The sequence below is a fragment of the Aquarana catesbeiana genome, linkage group LG03, assembly GCF_042186555.1.
Source record: "Aquarana catesbeiana isolate 2022-GZ linkage group LG03, ASM4218655v1, whole genome shotgun sequence".
In the NCBI taxonomy this organism is placed as follows: domain Eukaryota; kingdom Metazoa; phylum Chordata; class Amphibia; order Anura; family Ranidae; genus Aquarana; species Aquarana catesbeiana.
Window position 1 is genome coordinate 361,582,589 of NC_133326.1, and position 17,398 is coordinate 361,599,986.

Genomic DNA, 17,398 nt, shown 5'->3' on the forward strand with positions numbered 1-17,398 from the left:
CACGGCATAAGAGTTTACGTTGCGATCAAGCCCCTTTCGTTCTTAAAAGCACCTCAGATTTAAATACAATTTTGGTTAAATATTTTTTGTTTAATTTTTTTTATCAGGGCAAGTAGATTGTCATGAGGGACAAGTAAATTGGGACCTTGCTTTAGTCTCTTGGACAAGTAGTTTTTAAAAAATTACCACACCCCTGTAATAACATGGTGGTGTGCTGCATCAAAACAATAACTGCAGTTAAAGTGTTACTAAACCCAGGATGCTGCATTCACTATATCTGGTCTCCCACAGTACTCAGAACATGGAATTGCAATTTAGTAAATATAAACGTACCTTTTCTCATCAGCCGTATATAGCAATCTTGTGACTTCTATTGGTGCCTGGCCAAGCACTGGTTAAAGCTTGTTGGAGGACTGTCCAATGAGGCTGCATGATCCCTGACCCCCTGTCTGGGCAGTGTTGATTGGCCCTGTGCTGATCACATGCACCCTCCCAGAAAAAAAAACACTCTAGCAATACACAAACTGAGAATGTGTGGAGTGCCTCCAAGGTGCTGTACGATCAGCAGATGAATTGGGGACAGTAAAAGAAGACAGGATCAAACAGCCTTTTTACACAATGCGCAGGATTAACCCCTTAGGTTCCACAGTGAATATAAAAAGCATGCTTTACTGCATATATAGACTGAGTTTACTGTTGTGGGTTTAGTAACACTTTGTTATTTTCTTAATCGTACATCACAGGACACAGTGCCATAGTAATTACTATGTGGGTTATAGGCCACCTTCAGGTGATGGACACTGGCACACCCTAAGACAGAAGTCTCTTCCCTATATAACCCCTCCCACTACTGGGAGTACCTCATTTTTTTTCGCCAGTGTCTAAGGTGTTGGTCACGAGTAAAGATGTGCTGTGCTGAGCTCCACTGGAGCAATCCTTGCTGGGGCTAGCTATGCAGCCGGATCCATACAAAGTGTATTTTTAGGCCGAATTGAATGGTACCCGGGCCTCGTGGCGGAAGAAACGAGGTTTAGCCCGTAACGCTTCTCTTTCTAGAGAGCTGGACCCACGGGATCCAGTGCTTTTTGATTTTTTCAGCCATAAGTTTTTTCTGGTGGGGTGCTATTACGGGTCCAGGAGTGCGGATCCCCAGATAAAAAGGGGCCCCAGTTCCTGAAGGTTTTTTTAAACGGAACACACCGTGAGAGGTGAAGATTGGGCCTGTTGGTTTTACCACAGAAAACCCTGCGGCGGGAAAGGTAAGTGGAGATTTCTATGGCATTTTTAAGTTTCTTATGAATTGTCTCCTTTAAAAAGTAAATGTTGTCATGCCTAAAAGTCACCACTGGGGGCTGCATAGAGCTTCCTCAAGATCACGCTGTCTCAGCAGAATCTGCAGATTCCATCCAGCGATCAGCCCAGGCCTCCGGTAAGATTGGGGGGATTTTCTTACAAAAAAAACACCCCCCACCTGGACAAAGCTCTCCCCCTCTCCCTGGATAGGGGGAAGTCAAAACGATCTGCAATGCCGCTCCGTTTTTTACCTCCCCTGCACGGCGGTTTGATTACCGGGTCTCCTCCTTGCCATCCGGAGATCGGAGGCCTGCGCGGGAAAGACGCTCTTTTGAAAAGAGAGAGGGGGCGTGATGTGATGGAGGGGTCAGGGCTTAGCGTGGCGTTGGCGTGCGGCAACGTCCAGCGAGGGAGTATGTTTTAAAAACTCAATTTTTTGCTGGCTGCAGCTGTCGGGGGGGACACAAGAGCAAAAAGGGGCATGTAAGAGGTTTGGTGACACAAGCCTTACCTTGGCACATTTAAATAGCAGCGCAGTTGCTGGATTATTTGCTCAAGCAGTGGATGCAATTTCTTCTGCTAGTGCCTCTGTATTTGTGCATCAGGCTATGGTCAGAAGAGGGGGTAGAAACACCCCAAAAAAGTGCTCAAGAAGGACTCCTTCAAGCTCTAAAAAGCCTAAACTCATCTCTAAGATGGCATCCTCCCCTGAGAGATCTGAGGTGGCTGGTCAGAGTGAGCCATTAGGGACATCAGGTGTTGCAACTGTTTCCAACACTGCAGCCCCTGTCTACATTACTGAAGAAGTTTTTTCCTCAACCATATTAGGATTGGAGCAGAGGTTAGCGCCTTTAATCGCATGCCAGAGTGGTACTAAGCGCAATAGGTCCCCTTCTGTTACTCAGGACCCTCAAACTGAGGAACCAGGGGGGGAGATGATGAGTTTTTCTCAGGGGACCGGGAAGAGGCTGATGACTCCTCTTCTGAGGGGTCAAATGCGGAAGGATCAGGTTCACAATTGAGCGAGCTATCAGGGGCGTTATGTTTTGCAATAGACGCTATGAGATTCTATTCTCCAGGCTCACGCCTTACGCTGGGGCTGATGCATATGCGTAGAATACTATGGTTGAAAAATTGGTCAGCCGAAGCGCCCTGCAAAAAGCTCCTGGCTAGTTTTCCTTTTCGCGGTGAACGGCTGTTTGGGGATGATCTGGATAAGTACATCCAAAGAATTTCTAATGGGAAAAGTACCCTTTTGCCAGTTAGGAAAAGGAGTAAGCATAATTCATTTAAACGAGCCGCTTCTCCAGTGCCAGGAGCATTGGCCTCCAGGCAGTCTCGACAGCCTCCACCGTCAAATTCAAGAGGTAAACCTCAGGATCAACCCCAGGGACAAAAGAAGTCCTGGGGAAGGAAACCTACAAAACAAAATACTAAAGCCACCTTATGAAGGGGTGCCCCAGCTCGCTCGAGTGGGGGGAAGACTTCTGCAGTTCTCAAGGGTCGGGCAGGAAGAGTGTCAAGACAAATGGGTGGCTTCCTTAATTACTCTAGGGTACAAACTAGAGTTCCAAGAGTCCCCGTCTCCTTGTTTTCTCAGATCAAATGTTCCCAGGGATCCAGAGAAAAAGAAGTCTCTCTTTCAAGCATTGGACCATCTTTTGTCTCAAAAGGTGATATTGGTGGTCCCCATAGAAGAGCAGGGATTGGGATTTTATTCAAACCTTTTCACGGTACCCAAACCAAATGGAGATGTCAGACCCATTCTAGATCTCAAAGATCTAAACCGGTTTTTGAATATCCGCTCTTTTCGCATGGAGTCAATCCGATCAGTAGTCTCCATCCTACAAGGTGGAGAACTTCTGGCGTCAATGGACCTCAGGGATGCATACCTCCCATGTGCCGATTTTCCCCGCTCACCAGAAATATCTACGGTTCGAGATAGAAAATCTTCATTTTCAGTTTGTAGCTCTGCCTTTTGGACTAGCTACTGCTCCTCGAGTATTTACAAAGGTTCTGGCCCCTCCTCTAGCCAGATTATGGGTATAACGATTTTAGCGTACCTAGACAATCTGCTCTTGATAGACCAGTCGGTAGCCCGCTTAGACCAAAGTATGATCACCACAGTCAACTACCCTGGAATACCTAGGTTGGATTCTCAACCTAGAGAAATCTTCCTTAACTATCAAGGAGATTGGAATACTTGGGTCTGATCATAGATACAGCCCAGAAGAGGATATTCTTACCCTAGGCGAAGATCAATGCCATAAGGGAGCTGATTCAGGTAGTCAAGGCAAAGAAGATTCCTTCTATTCGACTTTGCATGAGGTTGTTGGGAAAGATGGTGGCTTCATTCGAGGCCGTTCCCTATGCTCAGTTTCATTCGAGACTGCTGCAAAACAGTATCCTGTCGACTTGGAACAAGAATGTCCAAGCTCTAGATTTCCCAATGTGCTTGTCTCCAAAGGTGCGCCAGAGCCTCAGTTGGTGGTTGATAACCAAGAATCTGCAGAAAGGAAAATCCTTCCTACCAGTTACCTGGAAGGTAGTAACAACAGGTGCCAGCCTTTCTGGTTGGGGAGCAGTCCTGGAAGAGGTGACTGTCCAAGGGAAATGGTCCAGGTCAGAAATGACCTTGCCCATCAATATTCTAGAGATTTGGGCAGCACGCTTGACCCCGAGGGCTTGCATGTTCAGATTATGGAATTGTCCTGTCCAAATCCAATCTGACAGTGCCACAGCAGTGGCCTATATCAATCACCAAGGGGGCATGAGAAGTCGTGCGGCCCAGAGAGAGGTGAATTATATCCTAACTTGGGCAGAAAACAATGTACCTTGCCTGTCGGCAGTCTTCATTCCAGGAATAGAGAATTGGAAGGTGGACTACTTGAGTCACCAGCAGTTGTTCCTGGGTGAATGGTCTTCACCCCGATATCTTCCTGACAATGTGTCAAAGATGGGGGATTCCGAATGTAGATCTGTTTGCGCCCAGGTTCAACAAAAAGATCGACAACTTTGTGTCAAGAACAAAAGATCCGCTAGCTTGCGGAACAGATGCCTTGGTATTCCTGTGGAATCCGTTTTCACTGATTTATGCATTCCCTCCTATTCTGCTGCTTCCACGACTTCTTTGCAGGATCAAGCAGGAAGGGAAGTCAGTGATTCTTGTGGCCCAGGAGATCTTGGTTTGCAGAGATCATAAAGATGGCGATAGAGGACCCATGGACCCTATCACCACGTCCAGACCTTCTCTCGCAAGGTCCGGTATTCCATCCTACCTTACAAGCGCTAAATTTAACGGTTTGGCTATTGAAACCCACATTCTAAGGAAGCGTGGGCTGTCAGGTTCAGTGGTATCTATCTTGGTTAACGCAAGGAAGCCGGCCTCCAGAATCATATATTATAGAGTCTGGAAGGCATATGTCTCCTGGTGTGAATCCAAGGGTTGGCACCCCAGGAAGTATGTCATAGGTAGAATCCTTGACTTTCTACAAATGGGGTTAGAAATGAAGTTGGCCTTGAATACTATCAAGGGCCATATCTCGGTATTATTTCAGCGACCACTTGCTTTGCATTCTTTGGTTCGTAGCTTTATTCAGGGGGTAACGTGGCTTAATCCTCCAGTTAGGTCACCCCTGAACCCTTGGGATTTTAATTTAGTTCCGTCAGTATTACAGAAACAGCCTTTTGAGCCCATACAACATATTCCCTTGGTCCTTTTGACAAGGAAACTAGTTTTTCTGGTAGCCATATCTTCTGCAAGAAGGGTATCAGAGTTGGCTGCTCTTTCGTGTAAAGAGCCATATTTAATTATTCACAAGGATAAGGTAGTATTGCGTCCTCATCCTAACTTTCTACCGAAGGTAGTGTCAAGTTTTCATTTAAACCAGGATATTGTTCTACCTTAATTTTTTCCAGAACCCAGTTCTACGGAAGAAACATCACTATATTCTCTTGATTTGGTGAGAGCAGTCAAAGTTTACTTGAAGGTGACTGCTCAGATTAAAAAAACTGATGTTTTGTTTGTATTTCCTGAAGGTCCTAAAAGAGGACAGGCATCATCGAAATCTACTATTTCCAAATGGATTTGTCAAATAATTGTTCAAGCTTATGGTTTAAAGAGGAAGATTCCACCTTTTAAAATCAAAGCGCACTCCACAAGGGCTGTTAGTGCTTTGTGGGCAGTGCATCACGAGGCCTCCATGGCTCAAATCTGCAATGCCGCAACTTGTTCTTCAGTCCATACATTTACCAGATTCTATCAGGTGGATGTAAAAAGTCATGAGGATATCGCCTTTGGGCACAGTAGGTTGCAGTATAAGTCCTCTGATCTCATGGTGCCCTAATTTTGTTGTCTCCCTCCCCTCAGTTGGCATTGCTCTGAGACATACCACATAGTAATTACTATGGCTCTGTGTCTTGTGATGTACAATTAAGAAAATAGGATTTTTATAACAGCTTACCTGTAGAGCTGCACGATTCTGGCTAAAATGAGAATCACTTTTTTTTTTCCTTAGAGGATAGATCATGAGTCTCTCGCGATTCCTGTGGCGTAACATCATCTTTCACATTAAAACAAAAAAAATTGTGCTAACTTTACTGTTTCATTTTTTTTTTTTTTTTTTTTTTTTTAATTTATTGAAGTATATTTTTTCCCAAAAAATTGCATTTGAAAGACCGCTGGGCAAATACAGCGTGACATAAAATATTGCAGCAATTGCCATTTTATTCCCTAGGGTCTCTGCTAAATATATATATATAATATTATATGTGTGTTTGGGGTTTCCAAGTAATTTTTTAGCAAAAAATGTTGATTTTAACTTAAGAAATGTCAGAAAAAGATTTAGACTTTAAGTGGTTTAACTGCATTTACATGTTGTTTAAAACTTTGCAGATTGCCTGGGTTATTTGTTTACACAGAAGTTCTATCCCTTTGATCTAAGAAGGAAGTTAGTTACAATGTTTCAAGTTCTAAACTTGGCAGATTGCCCAGATGCTTTCTTTTGACAGCTGAGTGAGCAGATAATCTCTCCACTTGTTTATATGAAAGAATCTGCAAACTCAGCAGGACAGATCGTCAGAGGGGGTGAATCGAGATCACGATTTAACGATTAATTGTGCAGCTCTACTTACCTGTAAAATTCTTTTCTTTGACGTACATTACGGGACACAGAGGTCCCTCCCTTCTTTCTGGTATACACGCGTATTGCTTTGCTACAAAAACTGAGGTACTCCCAGTAGTGGGAGGGGTTATATAGGGTGTGGACTTCCTGTCTTAGGGTGTGCCAGTGTCCATCACCTGAAGGTGGCCTATAACCCACATAGTAATTACTATGGCTCTGTGTCCCGTGATGTACAGTACTTCAAAGAAAAGGATTTTACAGGTAAACTGTTCTAAAAATCCTATTTTTTCTGCTCTAGCACCTTGGCAGCCTTTTCAAAATCAATGAGCTGCTTTAATGCAACATGTATTGAGCAACATCATACACGTTAGCACAACACACCAAAGAAGACCGGTATGAATCGGCCCTTAAAATCTAACATCAAATTGGGCTCCCCCCACACAAAGAAGAACTTTGTATGCATACATTTTTTAAATGGGTCTTTAGTCCTGTCACAGATCTCCTTCCTGCAGTGGTGGATGGGTCCCAAATGCTGCTGAAGAGTGGCACATAATGATATGGTGCCACTCTGCAGCATTTTTATGTGAGCCCAAGGTAGCTTGATGATGTACCCAGCAGGGGGCAGGTCCTTAATGCCCTTGATTCACAGGAAGAGGGTTAAGTAATGCTGGGAGTCATTGAAACTATAAAAAGACCAGTGTTGGACGTTATAAGAGGTGAGTCTGGGGGGAGCAGCACCAGAGAGGAGGTGAGTATTAAATCTAGAGCTGTGTTTTAATGGTTTAAAATTTTTACTCTTGCTATAAACATTAGATGAGGGCGTATGGAGTATCTGACTGCAAAAGTTTACATCTCAAATACTTGCTTAAACATTTCCCTAGGGTTTACTTCTCTCAGGGAATCAACAGGGTGTCACTTGAAAAATGAAATAAGTTTATCCCCAGTCTGATCCTTCTGAGGGGCTCTGCTGGGGTCATGTGCACCCAAGGCAGCAATTAAGAATCTATTTATTTGCCTTGCTGACATTTCCCATTTAGTTGCATCTATTGGTTAGGGTCAAATGAATCATGTTTGTATTTACAGAATGCATTTTATCCCTTTCTGTTTTTCTCAAAAATATGAATGTTTAAGCATTTGCCTACCAATCCACTATATTCATTCTGCACATGATCATTGTATGAGATTTCAATTGCAAAATGAAAATCTGCCACACTGTTTTGCTTGGCCCTCAGGCTGGTTTTCTAGATTTATATTTAATGTCTGCTGTGTTGCTCCCCCTGTGCTGGGGAAGAAAGGATTTGAAGCATGTGATACCGTATTTGTAAGAATTTGTGCACTTGTCAGCATGTTGACGGTGCCAACACTGTAAAAGGAAAACCTTTGACCTCTTTGTATTTATATAGCATGTAAAACCTACACTGGTGCAAGCCTTCATTGCACTATTTAATGTCACACTGGGAGTTATTTACGAAAGGCAAATCCACTGTGCACTGCAAGTGCACTTGGAAGTGCTGTCGCTCTAAATCTAAGGGGAGATCTGAAATGAGTAGAAGCTCTGCTGATCTTATCATCCAATCATGTGCAAGCTAAAATGCTGTTTTTTTATTTTCCTTGCATGTCCCCCTTGGATCTACAGCGACTTTACTTCTAAGTGCACTTTCAGTGCAAAAGTGGATTTTCCTTTAGTAAATAACCCCCACTGTTTGCTACTGGTGTTTCTTTGATTTACTACTCAGTCAATACAAGTGTGTTATTGATTAGGGCAAGATCAATAGTTACAAAGAAAATGACTTATAAGTTTAGATGGTGGTTGTGAAGATCACCTTGACATATGTTCATCTGGAGTATCTGATATAAGATTCACTTTCTAATTTTGTACTATTGCTGTTTCCCAGATTATTACTCATATGAACCAAGACTGAACAAATCCCAGCCCCACAGCTAATTTTCCAAAAAAAAAAAAAGCTTAAAAAACACGGGAATCGAATTAGGATATTTTGATTTCATCTTTTTTGGGGGCCTTCAAAATCACAATTTTGTGCCCCACCCCCACAAAAACGACAGAACCCACGTGGTACTAAAGCAGTGGTTCTCAACCTGCTAGTGCTGTGACCCCTTGATATTTAGCGCTCCCTGAGTCCCTTCCACTAGTACAGTATTAAAACCCCTTATGGTACATTTTAGGAGGTACCACTCTTTCTCTTTGTTCTTCTTTCTTTCCCTTTTTAGCTCTATCCTAATTTCTTGTTTCCCCCCCCCCCCCCCCCCCATCCCTCTCTCTAGCCATCCTTTCTTCTTTCTCTTATTCTTTCTTCCTCCCCCTCTTTTCCTCTCCCTTCCATGTATTCTCTATTTTTATTCCTTCTCTTACTCCTTGGTTGGTGGGGTGGGGGGTGGGGGGGCTGGTGAGGGGAATGGGATGAGTGGCAGTGCTGGGAGAGTTCTGATCAGCCAACTTGGGTGCTCTTGATCAAGGTCATCTGCTGATCTGAGAACTGTAGTGGGAACCTTTAATGGCAACTAGGTAGTGTTACTCACTGTGTCTGCGACTTTGTGGTGTCTCTCAGCAGTGACACCTATGCCAACAGATGGAGACTCCTTCAGCCCCTTCCACTTCACATTCCTCACCAGTCAGCTGACCTCTAGTCTCTGCCCTCCCAGGCATGCCATGAACTCAATGGATGGCTGCGAAGAGGCTGAGTGGGCGGCTTACAGGAACAGCCCAGCTAGGTGGCCACAGGCTACAAAGACAGCACTGCTGAGCGGCCGCAAAAAGGCTGGGAGAGCGGTGCGGGCTTCAGGAACAGCCCAGGATTCGGTGACCCCCTGGCAAATCATCATTCGACCCCCAAGTTGAGAACCACTGTACTAAAGAATGTTAGGGAAGACCTATGAAAATGCTAAATTTATGAACTCCCTCACCACAGGATTCAGTGGGCTCACACTGATTTTGGATGTTAAAAGGATAGCAGTGTGTAAATATTATGTTTTGTGTAAAAGAGAAATCTGTATGCTGGATCCTAGTCGGAAAAATACAAGCTCAGGTTTCTGGGCACGTTAATGATGTCTGGTTTTCAGTGGCACAAAATATGGTGACTTGATGCTCCAGATTAGCTAGACCTGTCATATGTGGCTTAATGTTTGCAAAAATCTGAAAATGCAGTCTAATGTAATGGGGTAGTCATGTAATTGTTAGTCAATGCTGTTATAGTTGAAATTCATCCCGGATGTTTGCATCTTCGAATGCCTGTTATGGCAGCAAGGATGTGCAGGCTACTGTTTAAGGTTCCTTGTCTGCCCCTTTAGGGGTTGTTTGGGTGGTTGGCACATTTGCCTGGTTGCTCCAGTTGCTTTTTGGTTTGCTCACCACTTATTGAGGCACTGCTTTGGTACAACCCTATGGCCAAGATTCAGAAGAAAAAGTGAGTGAAAATACAGCGCCAACTGTAGTGGTCAGCAGCCAAAACAACAAATGAAAACACTTGAACTGAAAAGTGTAAAATAACTGTGGAAAAATAAAAAACTAAGGCATACAAAAATAAATGTGTACACCTATATGACATATATCTTCAAATGTGATCTGAAAACACACATGTAGATATAAGGAGTGAATGTGTGCATTCAACACATATCCAGCTATACGTATAGCTAGATATAGAAATAAATATATTGCTAGTACCCAATAACCAAAGAAATGAAATATGAGTAAAATATTGTGCATGAATTAGGGTATGTGCAAATGGTTAAATCTCGTATATAGTAAGGTCGCAGATATAACAATAACTGCGAAACCAAACTATAAATATTGTATAATGCATAAACTGGAATACATATAAGATTTTTAGAGTATCGCTTATGGACGCAGTTGCAGGCGTGACTACAGCTGCCAGACATACATATTAAAGAAAGATAAGACTCTGGGGTCTGACGTCTCAAATTCAACCATATAAGTCTCCTGTGAAAATATACAAACCATATACGATGGCTAGTATAAAATACCACTGGAGTGTGAAATGCAAGCTAAAATGTGTAGATTAATGGTGGTGACGTGATCTGTACAAAGTATCAATATAAAAGCTGATGCAACTGTGAGAAGTCAATAATAAATGCCACCACTGAAGGGGAAAGAAATGAGTCCGCATGAACATGTATTGAATGCTCTTATGAATGGCTTCAATGTCTTGTACATCTATATAAAGTTATTTAATCGGTGTAATCGATATTGAAAGTAGGCACTCAAAACGATACTGGTCATAACTTCAAAATAGTAGAGGGGAAGCTGGGGTACCCTTACCGACAAGGTGGACTCACAAGCCGGAGGCGGTGAGTCAAACGAGCTTGTACCGGAAAACGGTAAATGGAGAGGTTTGCCCAAAGGAGTGTAGATGTGGAACTGTATCCAAGAAGAGGTCTGTTGGAGACCTTGGTTATTACTCACCAACCATCTGGTATAGATGTTACTGACTTGGAACCTCCATAGCTGTAAAACTGTAGCGGGATTGCCAGCCCTGATCTCCAATCCTCTTATCAATGGTGGAAATTCCCAAAAGGAAAAAAGAAGATAGTATAACTCCACATAGGAAAATTTATTTTAAAAAACAACTTCTAGCCCCCAAACAGGCAGAATGTGAATCAAACAGGATAAAAAGCGCTATAAAAATTTGTGGCTAAGCAAGCATATCAAACTCGATGCGTTTCGTCTGCAAAGACTTCAACTGGGGTATATGCCAGCTTGCCACTGATATGCCTATTTTATATAAAAAGATATGATACAAACATTAAACACCTGCTATCGTCATGTGGAATCTGACTTCTGGGTCTGCGGGATCAACATTGATATCATGTGGTGTGAATAGACCAAGGAGGGATGGTTTAGTCACCAGCAAAACCAAACCTCAGTGTCAGTATCCAATAGAATCGGTTATTATCCGCCCAGCGAGCGTGGATGGTCACGTGCAGTCGGCACAGCCGGCCATTGGTTATCAGGTGGGCCTATCCTGTGAGTCCCGAGAAGGATCATGTGACAAAGTCATAGAACTTGGACGGGAGCCATTTGTAACGATGCATAGCAGGCCATGGAAAAACCCGAAAGCAACAAAATCAGCCTTGGAACGCAACTGCGTTGCAAACCTCCAAAACATCGGAAATAGACGGCAGTCACGCCAGAGACGCAAATCCGCTCCAAGCTTCAGAGGCGTCACACATTGCAGATCTCAGGAAAGCATCACCATTCCGAGATCGCCAAGGAAATAGTGGGGAATATAAAAAATAAAATATAATGGGTATAAAACAAATATTAACCCTAACATCAGGAAGTGAAATTCCACATAGCAATAGGTAAAAAAATATACAACATAAACATATATTCTACCGCACTAATACAGAATAGGATATATGTACATTACGTAGGAATGGAGGCTAAACTATCAGTATAAGTATGTGACCCACCATATAAATCTAACCGCTCATCATGGGACGGTAGAAATAGATGAAAGTGGCGTCTAGTCTGCCTAAAAATATCAAATGAACCAAAATAAATAATAGTAAATTTTAAAAAAATCAACAGATGTAATCTTGGTAGGCCCAAATGTTTGATAAATTAAAAAAGTTAGTAATCCCTAAATAGGGAAAAATAATAAGTATAATAAAGAGGAGCAGAAATACATAGAGAGTCTATAGTGTCCTACAAATGCTCACCAAAGGACTACTATAGATCTACTGTTAATTCTTAAGGAGTAAATTGATATTCAAGATTGACTAATGAATGCATTAATGTCCCAATCTATATTGAGGCCATGTGGCCTAAAACATTTTAATTGATGTATCCAGAATGTTTCTAGTTTAGATATGCCCCTCACGAGAGATTCACCCCTCCAATTTTGTGCCAGCTGGATTCTGGTTGTGGCACTGAAGATAATGTCTAGGGACGCTGTGATTGGTGCGTCCCTTTTTAATGCTGGTTATATGCTCATTCACTCTCACGGAAAACATCCGTATGGTACGACCCATGAATTGTCTCCCGCAAGGGCACGTGATCAGATAGACCACATACCGAGTTTGACAAAAAATCAAAAAAGTAAAAAAATGCTTAATCTGGTCTTCTTTTCTTGTAGAAGTTGACACAAAAGTTTCAGTTCTCCTACACCCACAGATGTTATGCAAACATACGTTGCATTTACGACAAGGAAAAAATCCTTTCATATTATGGGAAAAAGGACGGATAATCGGAGGGTCTATTACGTTAAAGGCAATCTGTCCACTTATTGGCGTTCTACCCCTGTAAATGACTCCACCTTGTTCCGGAAGTAAAGGTCCTAGTACTTGGTCACTTTGCAGGACTTTCCAATGTCTGGAAATAATATCCTTAATTTGTTTGTGTTGTACTGAAAAGTTTGTGAGGAACGACCATCCATGTTTAGTATTCTGTATGCGTCTCGGTTGTTCGGATAGTAAAAGATTTCTATCCACCAAAGAAATTTTATTGATCTCTTACACTTACGTCTAATTCATGTAAGTTGACTCCGGGGTACCGGCTTCAGCCAAGTTGCATGATGGCAGCTATTGACTGGAATGTATCCATTCCGGTCGGTTGCCTTAAAAAGAGTTTTAGCCTCTAATTGATTATTAACTGCTGTTATTTCTAGGTCCAAAAAATGGATGGTGGAAGAACTAACTTCATATGTGAACTCAATACCCACGCTGTTGTCATTCAAGGTAGCCTTAAAGGAGTGCAGGGAATCGACACTGCCTCTCCATATACATGCCAGTCGATAGCTGCCATCATGCAACTTGGCTGAAGTCAGTACCCCGGAGTCAACTTACATGAATTAGACGTAATTGTACAAACCTTCCAGATTACTTCCATCAAGCCAATATTCTTAGGTCGAGATTCATCGACAAAGGATATAACCCTTCACATATCGATGAAGAGATCAATAACATTTCTTTGGATAGAAATCTTTTACTATCCGAACAACCGAAACGCATACAGAATACTAAACATGGTTGTTCCTCACAAAGAGCATTCATAAGAGCATTCGATACATGTTCATGTCTTATCTTTCTTTAATATGTATGCCTGGCAGTTGTAGTCACGCCTGCAACTGCGTCCATATGCGATACTCTAAAAATCTTATATGTATTCCAGTTTATGCATTATACTATATTTATAGTTTGGTTTCGCAGTTATTGTTATATCTGCGACCTTACTATATACGAGATTTAACCTTTTGCACATACCCTAATTCATGCACAATATTTTACTCCTATTTAATTTCTTTGGTTATTGGGTACTAGCAATTTATTTATTTCTATATCTAGCGATACATATAGCTGGATATGTGTTGAATGCCTACATTCACTCCTTATATCTACATGTGTGTTTTCAGATCACATTTGAAGATATATGTCATATAGGTTACACATTTATTTTTGTATGCCTTCGTTTTTTATTTTTTCCACAGTTATTTTACACTTTTCAGTTCAAGTGTTTTCATTAAAACTTTTTTACTGCACAGCCTCCAGATTTCCATTCTGGTGAGGTTTTTGTGCAATAACAGTCAAGATTCAGAAGAACTGTTTTCATCAATGAACATAAGCAACTATTTTTCTTTTGTTACTCACCATAAAATCCTTTTCTCTTGGGATACAGCACCCGCCCCTCTATTGGCATTCATGCTTTCTGACACTGCTTTGTTACTAACAAAGTGTGGGGGGGGGGGGGGGGGGGTTTATGCCAGAAAGAATTGCCCATAGGCAGTGCTGAGTTCTTTTTTGCCTAATGTCCTACTCCTGTAGGTGGCGATATAACCCTATGGTCAAGATTCAGAAGAGCTGTGTCTGTCAATGAACTTCGAGAAAGGAATTTTACGGTGAGTAACAAAAATCCCGGTTTCAGTACCCACAGGTTCAATAATTAATAATTCTTTCACATATGTGTTAATATTGCACAGTTTTTTTCTGAAATGGAGTTTGGGTTATGTTATTTTGGCAATGCCTAGCAGCTTTGTTCTTTGACTCTCCTTTAACAAGGAACAGACAGTATTGTAACACGGGACAGACACAACATTTCTTTCTTGTATAAGTGAACATATTTATTTTGCACTAGTGTTTGTCTACACATTACATTTTGGCATTCATGTTTGTTTTGTTTTCATGCAGATTCAAAAGATGTCAGGTGAATTGCCATTAAATATTAACATCAAGGAGCCTCGCTGGGACCAGAGTACATTTGTTGGAAGAGCCAAGCATTTCTTCACAGTAACTGACCCCAGAAACATTCTTCTGTCTAATGACCAACTGGAGCATGCTAGGAAAATTGTTCAAGACTACAGGTACGTACCTGCAATAAGTTATTTATATATATATATATATATATATATATATATATATATATATATATATATATATATATATATATATATAATTTTTTTTTTTTTTTTTTCCAGACATGTTTTGAGAAATTGAAAAAAATTCCACGAGGAATAGTTTTAAAAACTGAAAGTAATTTTGTTACACTGGGAACGTCAAATCTAGTGTATATAAAAAGTATTCTGCTTGAAATAAAAGTATAGTTTATCTGGTAAATGAACTAAACTTGTTTTTTAAAATTCAAATTTTTGTTACGATTTTAATAAGGACTGTATATAGATAGAGGCCGAAACATATCGGCCCAAAAATGGTGTTATCTGCATTTTGCCGATAAGCGAAAAAGGTGTCAATAATAGCGCTGAAAACGCCACAATTTTGCTGCAATTTTACCACAATTCTGTGCTTTATGGTGTGTTTTTCATAGGTCTTGTGACTCAAAAACGTAATGTGGGCGCAATATTGATGCGTTTTTGCTGCAGTTTCAATGCATTTCAACAGTAAGATGTGTTTTTTGGTTCGTCTTTTTTTAACTGACCAAAAATCCAACAAGCAGGATTTTTAACACCACAACGGAAGGACAACTGACCAGTGTGAAGAGTTGTATAGAATTTAAAGCGGAGTTCCACCCAGAAATGGAACTTCCGTGGATCGGATCCCCCCCATTTGGCACCTTTCGGGGGGGGCGAATACCTGTCAAATCCTGTATTTCCCACTTTTGGGCATGCACAGTAGGAAACAGGTTGTGAAGCCGTAGGGCTTCACTTTCTGTTTCCCTTAGTAAGGAAGCTGGTGCCTGCACCCAAAGCCGAGGGACAGGTTGCCTTCAGGTGCCCACATCGCGGGCTCCCTGGACAGGTAAGTGTTCGTATATTAAAAGTCAGCAGCTGCAGTATTTGTGGCTGCTGACTTTTAATTTCTTTTTTTACCCAGACGGAACTCCGCTTTAAAGGGATACATTTTTCTTGAGCTTTTGTTGCGATAAAGGTGCCAATAATGGCTGACATTTCATATTCATTTAAATTCATGATATTAATTAAAAAGTCAAATATAATACAATTGTATATAAAAATTATATATATATATACATACCGGTATATATTTTAAAAACTGTCATTTTCATTTTTTGGCCAAGTGCATCCTGCATTTTCGGTTTCAGTTCCAAAATTTCCATTTGGTGCACTTTTAATTGTGATCATTCCACATGAAACTGATTGTCTAGCCTGTAGATTTGTCCCATTTGGACAGGAGTTCCCTCTGTCGAAGTCTCATATGGACTGCACACAGGACCGCCTGAAAGCGGATACCAGAGGACCCAGAGTCCACATGCATAACTGCCAGTGCGTTAAAGCGGAGTGCCACCCAAAAGTGGAACTTCCGCTCATTTGTCTCCCCCCCCCCCCCCCCCTCCGGTGCCACAATTAGTACCTTTCGGTGGGGACAGGATACCTGTCTTTGACAAGTATCCTGTACACACTTCCGAGAGTCCGGGCCGCGGCCCATGACATCACCGCAGGGCTCCCTCCTCCTCTCCCTGTGGCCGGGCTAGTAGGAGAGAGGAGCGGGACCTCGCGCATGCACAGTAGGGTTCCCGGCGTGAAGCCGTAAAGGCTACACTGCCGGTACCCTTACCCGCCATGGCGGCGGCAGCACCCGACAGCTGATGGAAACATCAGCTGCGGTGCCGACATCGCTGGACTCCAGGACAGGTAAGTGTCCTATTGTTAAAAGCTAGCAGCTGCAGTATGTGTAGCTCAATAGGGTTTAGGTCTGGAGACATTGCTTTTTAACAAGGCAGTGATCGTCTTGGAGGTGTGTTTGGGGTCATTTATCATGTTGGAGCCCAGTCTCCAAAGGGGGGGGGGCGGGCATCATGCTCTGCTTCAGTATGTCGCAGTACATGTTGGCATTCATGGTTCCCTCAATGAACTGTAGCTCCCCAGTGCTGGCAGCCTCAGACCATGACACTCCCACCACCATGCTTGATTTTAAGCAAGACACACTTGTCTTTGTACTCCTCACCTGGTTGCTGCCACACACGCTTGACACTATCTGAATCAATCAAATAGGTTTATCTTGGTCTCATCAGACCACAGGACATGGTTCCAGTAATCCATGTCCTTGGTCTGCTTGTCTTCAGCAAACTGTTTGCAGGCTTCCTTCTGGGACAACAGCCATGCAGACCAATTTGATGCATCGTATGGCCTGAGCACTGACAGACTGACCCCCACCCCTTCAACCTCTTTATATGTATTACAAATTTAATGCTTGTCCCCTTCAATATATTCTCAATTTGCACTATTGCATTGCTGCTGTCTTGTTTTCCACTGGTTGAAGGCATGGAGAAAATCTATTTCTGTCAGCTGTTTCAACACATCCGCCGTTTTCTTCTTTATAGCATCAACTGACTCAAACTGTGTCCCTTTAAGCACTGATTTACCTTTTTGGGAAAAGATAAGTCGCATGGTGCTAAATCAGGCGAATATGAAGGATGTTCAAGTGTAGTAATGTGGTTGTCGATCAAAAACTGCTTTGTTTTGTGCAATTTTACTAAAAATTGCAAATTGACATGTTGTTCAACTTTTAAACTTAGCGTTTTTTCGGCACACTACAGA

The 17,398-nt window shown here is 42.1% G+C and overlaps 1 protein-coding gene across 1 annotated transcript in view; it reads left to right on the forward strand.

Moving 5' to 3' along the window:
* LOC141132330 (sideroflexin-1) overlaps positions 1-17,398 on the forward strand; it is a 112,428-nt gene that overhangs the window by 14,506 nt on the left and 80,524 nt on the right. The window contains exon 2 of the mRNA XM_073620610.1: positions 14,577-14,749. Coding sequence (XP_073476711.1) covers positions 14,586-14,749 — 164 coding nt within the window. The 5' untranslated portion in view covers positions 14,577-14,585. The remainder of the gene's footprint in view (positions 1-14,576; positions 14,750-17,398) is intronic.